General features: G+C 26.1%; 1 protein-coding gene across 1 annotated transcript in view; it reads right to left on the reverse strand.

The window, feature by feature from the left end:
* Positions 1–3,100: 3,100 nt before the first annotated feature.
* The window catches only part of LOC139090778 (uncharacterized), a 40,448-nt gene continuing 29,764 nt past the window's right edge, over positions 3,101–13,784 (reverse strand). Inside the window, exons 2-6 of the mRNA XM_070640600.1 lie at positions 8,488–8,696; positions 8,281–8,416; positions 4,201–4,463; positions 3,939–4,080; positions 3,101–3,874 (exon numbers count right to left, since the gene is read on the reverse strand). Coding sequence (XP_070496701.1) covers positions 3,777–3,874; positions 3,939–4,080; positions 4,201–4,463; positions 8,281–8,416; positions 8,488–8,696 — 848 coding nt within the window. The 3' untranslated portion in view covers positions 3,101–3,776. The remainder of the gene's footprint in view (positions 3,875–3,938; positions 4,081–4,200; positions 4,464–8,280; positions 8,417–8,487; positions 8,697–13,784) is intronic.

Consider the following 13,784-nt stretch of genomic DNA (forward strand, 5'->3'; position numbering starts at 1 on the left):
ACCATTGCGTTTATACGAGAAAGGAACAATAAGAAGAAAAAAACAAAAAAAAAAAAAATTGGTCAGCTTAATAAAGAAATTAAATTTTCATCGATTTTCGTCAACTTCAGCAGAAAATTTGTATTATGACCAGAATGCGAAGCATTTGAAAAGCATGAAATAAAATTCCATCAATCATATTTTTTATACTTAATGGAATTTTTGTATCTCAATAATTTTTCTTTGATTTCAATTACTAAATATTGAGTTTGTGATACATTTAATATTCAATAGATCTTATATTTTGGTATTAATATTGGATAATTTAATTTTATAGGAATCATTACCCATTAATGTTTGTACAAAAATATTTGCTTGCGACATGTTTTTAATGATAATAAATATATTTAGATGTATAAATATAGAACCATCATTAAATATCATCTATCATAAATTTTTATATTGATCTATGTTAATCTATACTGATATTTTTTAAGAATCTTCATAACAAGAAATTCATTTTATATACTAGCTAAAATTAAAATATATTTCGAAGCTTTAACTCTCAAGATTAAGGACGACTAATTCAAAAATTCGTAACAAAAAACGATTGCATTTTTGGATTAGTTATTCCTTTTCCCGGGCTAGTTGAATTCAAAAAAGAATATCAAAATTAGTATTGTTTACAAATTAAAATTTTTGCATGCCATATCTAGATGTCTAGATTCCTGAATCAATTTTTGTATTTTCTAAAATAATTTTTGTGCGCAGGATCGATTAATTCAAGAAAAATTCACTTATTTAAAATTTCTATTTGAAAGATAAGGCCAAAAATCCAATGATTGAATATTTAAGATGGACATCGTTCTTGTTTTAAATATTTTCCCAAAATTACGTGTTGAGAAAATTCATTGCATGAGTCAAAGATTGAGCAGGCTATAATAAAACAAGTTACTTTAATGAAATAAATAAGTTCTATTTAATTTGTTCATATAATGATATACAGTTACAAATTGGCAAAAAATAGAATTAGTTCTCAAATGTCAAAATACCATCTGAGCTGCTTGTGTAAATGAAAAAAGAAAATTAATTGTATTTTATGGTTTTCTTTTCTTTGTGAATGACAGCTTATTTTATTTAATGCCAACATAAACTTTCAATATTTTATTTTTTTTTTCTAAACATGTTTAGAGTGTTTTGCTAGACAAAAAGAATATTGAAACATACAGTTGTGACAGGAAGCTTCAAACACTGCTTCAATTTAAATGCACTAACTGCAATTGAAAGTATAACTAAACCACAAATTGCTGCAAGTTTTCCAATATAAACTTATTGGTAATACTGATAAAATGACAACATTTAATTTACTAAAGATTAAATGCGCTAATTAGTCCGAAGATCGGCTTTTTGCCGGGTTGCGCTGACAAAGTATCAAAATGTTCCAATTCGTCAAAAAGTCGAGCACTCTTAAAATTTTGAATGAAATTTGAGCAAATTTTGTATGCACCGTTTTTCATACCACCGTTGGGATTTTGGACATCTGGCAGAAAGTTACTCATGGATTTTTTTCTTCAAATTTTATCATCAGCAACCAAATTTAGAAAGTTTGGTTTTTTAAATGTAACAGTTTGTTGACCAGAACCAAGAATTGGGCAACTACAATTTGAGATTTAATAACGGATCATGAATAATTAGTAAGCACAAATGCGAACTAAGTTACAAATAATTGAAATAAATTCAAAGAATCGAAGAAATTTCTGAATGTGAAAAAGTTGGTTCTGAATGTAATGGCTTCCTAGAATTTAAACTTTCTAAAGGGTCTTTTAATTAAATTTTTAACTTATTTTTAAATACTTACATTTTTGAATTTCACTGTGTTTACTTATTACTTTACAGATCGCTGGACAAAATTGCTCATAAGTCTCTTGAAAAATAACAAGAGTTCTTTCAACATTTTTTTATAAATAGACTTTTCTTTAAATTTACTAGTTTAGCTACCTATATCATACATTTATTAATTAACAAATTATTTTTAAAACTTCAACTAGGCATTCTTGAAATTGAAAAAAATATACCAATCTGTAGGAAAATAAAACTTAAAAACCTTATGGTACTGTTGAAAAAATTAATGAAAAACTAAAAATTAAAAAAAAAAATAATAATATTTTGAGTAAAAGAACTGAAAAAAGTGGATTGAACGGATAAAAGTTAAAGTTTTATATAAAAAAAGTAAAGTAAAACACCCTTTTCATAAACATTAATTAACCTTAGGTTTTTATTATCTCTTAAAAGTTAAAAGTACATTTAAAAATTTATAGAATTTTATCTTAATTTCGTAAACTTTTTCATATCTTTTATTCTTTTTTCTCATATTATAAAAGAAACTTGTGGTATTTTACAACTCAGTTGAGTCTTTAAAGTGATAAAATGTTCAAAGTGCCCCGAATAAAAAGTTTATATATATCACGATTATTTTTCTTCCCTAAACTTTTTTTAAAACATTTTCCATTGTTATTTATTAAAATTTGAAGAAGAAAAAATCAAAAGCAAAAATTTTGATACGAATGTTTTACTTAATATGGTGTATGTAATTTCTGATTATGTTTAGGGAAAAATCTATTATAGAAAAATGCTTTTCGTGAATGTTTAAATTTCAATTATTATTATTATGAGTATATAAATTAGATAGTTAGTTTTATAGATTTTAAAAAATGTTGTTGAACACTATTGATATGACAAATTTACATGGATATGATAAGAAAAGTTTCATTCGTATATCTATTTTTTTAGTAAATTATTTTTTAAAAAGTAATTTACCATCATGTGAAATGAATTTTTTCAATCTTTGATAGTCATTTTGGCACAATATATTTTGAAAATTGTGATTTTTTAAAAGTTTTTTATTCGAAAAAATACCAAAAAATAAAAAAAAAATAAATAAATTCTGAGGCACTGAATATATTTGAAAAGGTATTGACTGGGCAATGTTTAAAAAGCTTTGAAAATTTACAATCTGCAAATTTATTTTCAAACTTCTTAGAATGCTTATAATAATTGATAGTAATCAAATAATTGGCATAAAATTTATGGCTGAATTTCATCAAAAACGAATTTTTCTTTTTTCTTAAAATAACTTTTTGGTTTGAAGGAAAACTTTGATGTTGTAAATTAAGCCTAAAATATTATAATCATTTAAAAGTATTCTGTACAAAAAAAATGATTTTTAAAAAAACTATTTAAATTATAATTATGTACATTAAGCATTCACAAAATAAAATAATGACTATTTCAATTGCAAAAATATGTCGTTTTTTTTAACTTTCAGGAATAAAGCATTAATTTTCTGTTAATTCTCATGTCTCGAAAATTTGTACATATTAATAAAATTTCCAAAAGCTAACTTCATACACAGATAATTTTTTTTTGAATCATCTAGGTATGTGCATATACGCAGAAAAATTAAATTTTTCTTTTCATCAGTTTATAAAATTCTTTGCAAGAATTTACATTCAATTTGCTGTTCTCTTAATTTATGAATATTATCTAAATTTTTTGATTTTAATTTACTGTTTGTCGTATATAAAGTATTTACATTAGGACTGCCTATCTGGTTTCATTTTCTAACTTCAAACGTTTTCAAATTGAATTAAAATTTTTGAATTTGGATTTTTTAAAACTTATTGCAACAAAAATTTATGACTCGTACAGTTACTTTTAAAATTTGATTTAAGCACTTTCTTTTATAAATTATTAAAATTTTATATCGACTCTATTGCACTTTTAAAACGATTTTATAGTTATCTTAAATCATATCGTTGAAAAAGGAAGAAAAAAAGAATCAGTAAATTTAAAATTAAAAACTGATGTGATAGCTGTAGATTTTTTGATGAATTTGCTGTAGAAAAAAAGTAAAAAAAAAAGATTATTTAGGAATAGCTGTTAATAAAAATAGTTCTTACCATGAACTCTATCAGCTCGGGTGTTGGATGTTGATGTTGCCGATAAAGGTTTTTTCGATTCCAAAATGGAAGCTTTTTGTTTGTCTCCAATAACGCTTTCTTCATTACTTTTGTAATATATTGATTCAATTACACCCAGACACTAATTGAAAATAAAGAAAGAATAATTTGAATGTTTTCATCCATTTAAATATTAAGAATTAAACTATCAATATAAAATCTGTATGAATAAGTGTTTAGATTTTAGAATTGTATTTCTCACCTTTAATTTCATGTCACCATTTCTGAAATGATGTTGCTGAACGCGAAATCTAAGGTTGAGTACAGTTTGTTCAAGACCTTCTCGACCAGTCTTTATAGGTTTATAATGTCTAATTATCTCCGAGCTTGCTGGAACTCCATTAATAAACCATGTTAGTTTAACTGCTGGCTTTGATCTTCCAGACGTACAATTGACATTAACTTTATCACCAATTTGATATCTTGCACGGCCACCTGTTATTCTTGGATCAGTCTCTGGCAAAACTACGAAATATAAATAAATTAAAGAGAAATTTAGGATTGTCAAAAACAAAATATGTATAGGTAAGAATGTAGTAAAGGAAAATTTTATTTCCTTATTTCATATCAGAAAATTCTATTATTGTACTGACAAGACTCTGAGATTTAAGTGTCCAATTACTCATCCTTGTTGAAGCGAGAAAGCGTGTATGGCAAGTGAATTGGAAATGACAAAATAAAACGAAGTAAATTTGATTTGACATCACAGATTCTCGTAATAATAGCCAATATCTTCCGATGTATACAAGTTCACATGATGGAATGAAAGATGAAGGATTTTGGGATGTGTTAAGGAAAGAAGAAGTTAGAAGAAAAAAAGATTTTTTTTTTTTTGCTGAAGTAGGTAGAAAGCAATGTGAAATTCTTGATTCAACATTGATTGAATTTATAAGATGAGAAAGATAAAGAAAAAAGTTTTAAAAGCTTATATGAACTAAACAAGGAATACAAAAGTTTCTCATGTCTAAATTCAATTATTATTGAAAATTGACTTGAATTTTAAATTTGATTTCTTTCAATTTTTAATTGTTATCACAGATTTTTATCTTTTTTATACAAGATGCACAGAAAGCACAAATGGAAAAGATTCAGCACTAAACTTGCGTTATATAGGCAAAATGGTGAAATGTTAATAAGCACTTTTAGAGAAATTTTTTTAAAATTTATATGAAGTGAAAATTGAGTAGTAAAAATATAATTAATATAAAGAAGAGTGCTTGTTTTCTATTAGAATGGTTTTTGAAAAATTAAAGTTAAAAATGAATTATTTTTAATCCACTCTACTTTATTATTTTTCTCCTTACATTTAAGTGTAAGAACCTCAATATAATTACGTTGTCATTGTCGTCTTTCTTTTTCTTTTATTCTTATTCATCTGAAGCTTTCCGTTCGTTTTTACTTCTATGCTTTGCTTTAGTGCTTTTCTTTCTTATAAATTCGTTTCGTTATGAACTCAATAAAAAATGCACTTGGTACTGTTTCTTTTCTTTTGTTTTTGTAGAAGCACAATCTAGAAACGCTATTTCTCTATCTTACTCCTCATTTTTATTATTTTCTTTTTCACATTTTTTCTTTTCGTTAAGCACACCATACAAGCGCCCACAAAAATGTGTAAACTTTTAAGCTTCTTTCTTCTTTAAATGATGACATTTCTCACTTCTTTCTGGTTTCATTCTTGCATTCGCTTCAAGTGTTATAAAAAAAATTATTGTATGTTCTCTTTGGGATTGGTAAAACAAAAGCTTATGATGTTGAAGTAGAAAGAAAAAAGCGAATAAAATACGAAGCGTAGAGTGAACAGTTAGGAAGAAAATGAGATAAAGGAAAATTGTAATGATAAAAGAATAGAAATGATGATTGTGATGAAATATAAAAAAAAAAGATTTTTACTGTGTTATAATAAGAAAGTCAGGTTGAAAGGAAAATTTTCTATAACTCCTTATAATTTACGGAGACAATCAAGAACGTATGCTCTGAAGCATTTTAAAAATGAAGAAGAAAACATTTAAAGTTTTCGGTATTTAAGTGCTAAAAAATTCATATTCAACATCAAATGATGTTGTTAAATATATTTTTCAACTTTTTATGAACACAATTTATATGAATATTGTATGTGACATTTCTAAACAAAAAATCCACAATATTAAGGGAATGGAACATTTTTTTTGGCTTAATGTACAAATTATTAAATTTTTAAATCACTCAAATATACAAGAATAATAAATTATTTACAGAAAAGATATTTTTTGTTGTAAATCTACACCGTTATTGAATATTTGTATTTTGAAAATAGAATTTTATAATAGAATCACATAGCAAAGTGATTTGCATTTCTTCTTAATATTTTTCATTTGAGAAAAGCCTGATGTAAAATCTATAAAACGACATGTAGTTTCATTATTTATTTGCTTGGCGTCAATGCTGTAAATTCATTTGATGAATATTACTTTTTTTAGCTCAAATGGCATTCAACAAATACAAATAAGCTAATCCCTTGTAATACGAATTCGATTTCACATTCGATGATTCATGAGTGAAAATGCCATCAATTCTTTGTCGCATTTTGCAAATGAATTTTTTATAACATCACAAGAGAAGCAGCAAAGCAAGAATATAATGTAAGAAAGCGTTGGGGAAAAGTCAAAAAAGCATGAACTTGAGTAAGATGAAGAAGATATACGTAAAAATATAGATGTTTTATCATTCATGTCATATATGATGCAGCATAAAAAAAGAAATATTTCGTTTATTTTACATCACACAATCATTATAAAAAGAAGGAGAATGGGAAAGCATGTGTATGAACGTAGGAAAGGTTTTGAAAATCAAGTAAAAAAATCCAATATCGAGAATATCTTTTGAGCTCCGCGTATTCTCTTGAGAAAAAAAAATATAATATTTTGTAAGCCAATGGAGTATCAGCGTATAAATTTTATGAAAATTGCCCCTCGAAAAATCAAAATAATAACAATATACATAAAGATAAAAAGTCTGAGTTACTTGCCACTTATCGTGAAGGCAATTCACATTTTCTAGCCAACACGTACATTTTTGTCATTGAATACGCATGTTTGAATGTAATGTACAACATTTATATAAATTATAATATTTAATTATTCATATCATTTTACTAGTATTCCAATGGAAGCATTGTATTAAGATAGAATTTCTATGATTGTAAGATTATCGAGAGAAAAAATCTCTGTGAACTTATAAACTTCCACTCTTGACATATATTTGATTTAAATTTTTAATACAATACTTCTTCGACTCGAATTTTGTATGGAGTCGAATTTTCAACAAAAATCCGAGTTGACTTCGAGCTTAAAAGAAAGGAAGTCGAGAAATAAAGTTGCGTAAACTTCAACAATGAAATACATAAGAAGGACAAGATCTCGATAGTTCAAATCTTAATACGACTTAATATTTATTAAGCTCCCTTTTCTAAAGAACTTTAGGCAAGTGCTAAATTACATGTTTCCGCGTAGAAGTTTTTTTTTTATCACGAAACAGATTTTTATACTTTTTTCATCTTTACCTCATAGCCACATCATGTCTTACCGTTTCTCTGATAACGTGCTATTATATAATCATAGTCCATATCAAGAGACCAGTATACTTTTCTTTTACTAATTTTTTTGACAAATAATATAAAGCAATATTCCAATTTGTTTGTTACGTGTGCTGCGCGTTATCATTTCCGAGAGCGAAAAATAATAATGTAATTTTTATGCGATTTTTGTCGAATGAATTATTTCATTTTCGTTTTTATCCATTTTCTTCTCTGTATATATTTCCCCATCACGTTTTCCTAAGAAAAAAAATTGTTCGTATATTAACTTTTTTCATTCTCTCTGTTTAAAACCCAGCGATGAAAAAAGTGATAATTTCTAGTTTGACTTTTAACTACATAAACCTACTGCTGCTGTTATGTCTCTGTTTGTACTACTTCCATTGTTCAAAATACACAATAATGAAAAATTTATTTTTTGAGTTTTGTTTGTTACTAACCAAGCTCTGGGCTGTACTATGACATCAACATTCTTACCTCTCTTCAATGGTATTTTTCGTACTCTAAATTTTCATGCTTATAATTAAAATGAAATTCGTGTTTGGAATATTTACAGCAACTTTTCTTTATTCCTTATTTCTTTCTTTGCTTGAATCTCAGATGTGGATGGAAATTTTTTTGCGAGAAATGAATAAAACACTTTTCAATCTCAATGTTCTATTTCATCGTAAGTAAGTAAGTAAGTAAGGATAAAGCAAAAGTTACACATACCTACAACAACCATATCTCCGGTATCGCTTACAGTCTGAAACATGGGTGCTTCACCAGATATTTCACATCGGTATCTTCCTGATGATGCGAGATTTACAGATTGTAGTACTACTTGTACATCCGTTGAGTTGAAAAGCTTTACGGTAGTAAAACAGAAAATATTATTAAATTCTAATTTATTGACCAATAAAATGTCTCATTTCTTACATCAACATTTATTCCTGGAAGTGGAAATAATGTTGCTGGTGGGTGGTCACGCGGTAAATATCTATAAAATTCATGTCCATCTTTATACCATTTGACCGAATATAACTTTTCATCTTCCATATCATAAATACATTCAAGTCGTACGACATTATCTTTTACTGTGTAATTTGGGACTCTAACTTCTATTAATCGTAATGCATTGGAAAATTCTGAAAAATAAAGAGAAAAATAATTTATAGATTAGTTTTATAATTTTCTTATTTCAAAATAATAAAGACATGATTTAAATTGAATTGAGTAAACAAACTTAAACATTCAACTAATTTTCTTAGCACTTTCCAGCTTTTTTAAAAATGTGCAATTCGGTAATTTTGATAGTCACTAATTAAGAATTTAGTAACTCACTTTTAAAATGAGTTTTTTGATATAATACTAAAAATGTAGTAAATTTACTTTCCATGTTTCATTAATAAAATTCATTAAAAGCTAAATGTCTTAATACTTATTTATTAATTAATTGAAACCCAAAATATGTCTCATAAAAGTGTAGTCAATAATATAACAAAAGAAAACTTTTCTTCCATTGATTAGTGAGTTTATTTCGTGCAATAAAATTTCACTTCATAATAAAAATATATGCATGTTATACATTTACACCGGAAGTTTGGAATATAATTCTAGTAAAAAAGGAACCAAACTGTATACTAGCCTTTTCATACAACTCTTTAGAGCGGCAGGAAAGCAGTACTGGTATAATTATTTTATTACTCATACACTAAAAATTCATATTCATACATATTATTTTATTAGCTTTATTTTTGTTTTAAGGGGTTTTAAGAAGTAAAAAACAATATTTTGTAAAAAAATATTTTCTTTAAAAAAATTTGCTATATGAGAAATCAGTTGATATGTAAGGTTTGTCAATTATTGATTTAGTTTTAAGCATTTTAAACTACTTAAAAATCTAATTTTATTTTTTCCTGAGTACCTAGTTTTTGGACAAAAAGTATAAAAATAAATATGTATCTCCATTACAATAAAAATTAATTTTTAATTATAAATTAATCTTTAAAAAGTTATTTCATCTCAAATTTTATAACATATTTGCAGCAGTGTTATCGTCCAATAACCTAACTTTCTCGTACCATTTAGCAAATAGTATATTGTTGTTCTTTTTTGAATGTGTCTCTAGACATAGCAGTATATATTAATAATTATACACTACCTGAACAGTAAAGTAATTTTATGATGTAATTATTTTACGAGAAAAGTTATAGTTAAAATTATTTTTCATTTTGCTAGTGAATTATAAATATGTCCCAACGGCATAGTTATTGAAATTCGAACTCATTAAGTAGATTTCACTTTCTAACTTAATTTTCCAAAAAGGAACATCAATGCCACATTAATATAAACGATTGAGTATCTCAAATTGCCACTTTTTTTTATAAAATGAGGAAAGAAGAAAAGACAGAATAAATATTTATTTAAGAGGAAAAGAAGATTTGTTGGGATCAAATTCGTATGAAGGCAATTGTTATAACATGTGGTTACCATAAAAATTCTCAGAGAATTTAAAGTCACAAAGACTTTTTCAGCTCTTATGTAAAACACACAAACAAAGAAGAAAGAATAAATGGATAGAAAACAGAACCTTTGAAAGTATATAAAAAATGCTGTTTTCTTTTTAAAATGTCAGCAAATCGTTAGGATATAGCAACTCAATTATTCAATAAAATGTTGCTTTAAAAGTATATTAAAATTATTCCTTATCTTTAAGAAAAACTATTTGTATATCTACAAAATTAATTGCAAAATTTGCAACAAGTGTAGATCTAATAATTTGTTCATTCTTTGTGTCACGTAATAAACAACATTCATCAGAACGTCTAAATTTTACGAGAAACAAAATTTATCAAGTTTAAATTGTGTAAATAAATATTTGAAATTTTCTAACGGACAAAACCACTTTTCAGAATTATTAGGATTTCTTAAGTATCATCACTTGTAATCATTGAATTTCAAAGCATTATGTTTATGATTGATATGAAAGGATTGATTTCATCAAAATTGACGTTCGTGAAACGAATCTTTTTCTATTTTCAGAGCTATATCTTTTTACAACAAGAAAAAATTAACATTTTCAAGAATCTGATGTCTGTAATAAAAAAGTAGGTATGATTTTTCTCATGAATGCTCAAAAGATTTAAGTCTTCTTTATATTACCAGACCGTTTCAATCAATGCTGTTGAAAATCTTAATGTATTCTAATTTTAAATGAAATTTACGACTTTTTTGTTTTCTCAAAAGTATATTGCGTGAAAAATGTGTGAACGTTTTATTCTATTATGATAATGTGATGGGAGTTGAAGAATTTTGAAGGAGCTACTCGAAACTCATCATCATTATTGTCTTCACTATAGCACTCATCGTATATTCTCAATTAGTAAAAATAATTTATGAGCATCTAAGCATTTATTAAAAAATGAATAACTTTTAAACACATAAAATTTCATCTAATACTTCTTTGCAAATCTTAAAATTTGCCTCAAAATACAGGTTTTAATAGTTTTCATAGGTAAATGTGTTTAGTTTTTAAGGTTAACAGTTTGTCAATTTTTTTTTAAAAATAGTTGTAGTTTTTGTCAATATACCTAAATGTAAAAAACGATAGATTTAAAATAAACTTTTCAACACAAAACATCAATTCACGCTTTTTAAGAAGAACGCACTCTATTTAATATAAGCATGACGCAAAAATAGAATTTAAACCTTACTTTATATCTTCAGAAGCACAGAAACCTTTTAACAAACGGAAAATTCTTTCATTATACTTTTATGAATTATTGCTTTCGTTCCTTTGGCTCATTTCAACACAATTATGACTGAGTATTGTGATGATAAACATACAAACAGTGTACGATATTCATTCAAAAATAAATTTCAATATATATAGGAGTATATGCATAATAATAATAATGAAGACAAAGCGTTAAAATTGAAAAATTGCTGTTTTGATGTAACAATGCTGGAGCAAGAAACTGATTATAAATCTTTCAATGCTTAAGAGAATTTTGAGGGTAAAAGGAACTTAAGAGTTTCGAAGAACAAAAAAATTTTTCATAAAAAATGCTCGGAAGAAATAGAGTTGAAATAAAGTTGTTATTTTTATATCTCTATGATATCACGCGTGTGTTTGTATGTAATATAATGTTTCTATATCAATATTTGTGTGTGGTTTTCTGCTTCATCGAAAATAAAAAAATAAAATAAAGTATATGCGGAGGACGAAAGGAAAATAAAGAGACGTACAGAAAATAAGGATATTTTTATCAAGATTAAAATTGTTGTTGTATATTTCTACTGATGTTGTACAACAATAACAACATAGAAAAGTTAAAATATAAAGATGTGGAGCATTGCAAGTCAAAAAGTTTTTTTATTTTATTTTTTAAAAAATATAACAAACTCAATTTCTGAGGAGCGATAAGATAAGCCGTTACTTAGTTTGATTTTTATTTTATTTTTTTTTTCGTTCTGTCTCCTCTTCCTTTCTGCTTTATTTAGGGAAACATAAAATCTGTGACAGCAATAAAAAAAATCTTATTGTAGAAATCCCTGTTAGCACAAAAATGCTAAAAAGAAATTGTGCAACGAATGATAATTTTATTATGGATGATTATGTAATACAGTAAGTTTTCCGGCAATATTTTTTTCTTTTCTTCTTTCTGTATCTATTTCAGAATGTGTGTCAATGATGAGAATTGTTTGAATTTCATCAGCTTGAACAAGTTGTGTTAAACACATAATTTTTTAAATGTCATTTTTTCATATTTCTTAGCAAATATCACGTGTTTTCCTTATATTTCTTCAAATATCGTGACTACTTAAGAAAACACATGTATCCGTACAGTATTTGTTTTATCGACAGAGTGTTTCTAATTTTATTTAAATAACTAATATGAAACCCCATCAAACATGATGGGAAAATATTAATTTACTCCCAATAACTGGGCTTTAATTGGGATTTATATCCATTGAAATTTTCAGAATTAGAATGAAAAATATGCGTCTGAGATTTTCAATACATTACCAACGAATCTCAGAATCACAAAACAAAAATAACTGTATAAAGGATGCGGAGCTTAGAGCGGAATGATAGAAGGAATAAAGACCTAAATTATATTAATAAAACTTTATACTTCTGATGCAACGTAGGTAATGCTGGGAATAACACTAGTAATGAGACTTTATTTTATAGAGTAGATAAATTCAATGAATCTTTTCAGGTCGGATTCCTTTTTCTGTCACGCAATATCGTTCTTTTTTGGTCCGTAAGCGCCACATGAGTACATATTGCTATTTTAAAAACTTCCACGCAATAATGTACGATTACTTTTTATGAAACGGTTCTAAATGCACCGAATGGAGAGGAGCCATTCCATGACTTTGGATATAAAATCAACTAAATAAAATGAGATTTGTTAAGACATAATAACTCTGCTATTGCAAGCCACGCGTGGAAGTTAGTAAATTTCTCCATATTTCGTTTTCTTTTTACTTTTACTTACTTCCTTCTTTCGTGCTACAATATATCTTTCATCTTATCAGAACTCTCCAAGGTAGAATTTTTGTGAAAACAAAAGGTTAAATTGAAGATGTTTTTGATGTTGAAATTGCCGTATTAGCAATCCATTGCTTGTTTATGTCTTTATATATAATGTGATTTTATATCTAAAATCAAAGCACAGTTAAACTTAAAGCTGTGCATTTTTATGAAGATAGATGAGTTTCACAATTATAAAAAATATTTTCAGAGAAATTTTGATTTTTTTTTAATTGAGAAAAAAAATAAATAATTTACCGAAATAATTTATAAATTAATAACAATGGTATTCAGAACCATAAAAGTAAGCGACAAACAATGATTTATTTTTTTAAACTGTGAACCTAAAATAACATCAAGCATAATCACTATTAATAAATTTTATCCATTGTGATAGTAATTAGTGTGTGAACGATTTGTTGAATTAGTAGCTCCCAGTTCATTTTTGAATCATATTTTATATAGTCGTGGTTGCAGTTTGGTGTGGCAGCAATTTGTTTTCTGTTATATAATGCGCTATTGTATAGTCATTTCCACATTTTAAAGCAATAATGAGCATAAGTAATGACTGACTTTGTATTTCATGAGAAATTTTTAAAATAAACATATGATGAGATTTAATATTCACTAATTTCATATGAATTCGACAGCTTATAAATTTTGAAATATTTGTTTGTTGAAATAAAATCTT

Source organism: Chironomus tepperi, unplaced genomic scaffold (assembly GCF_022539635.2).
Source record: "Chironomus tepperi strain 1889 unplaced genomic scaffold, CSIRO-AGI_Ctep_v1 contig_219, whole genome shotgun sequence".
Lineage (NCBI taxonomy): Eukaryota > Metazoa > Arthropoda > Insecta > Diptera > Chironomidae > Chironomus > Chironomus tepperi.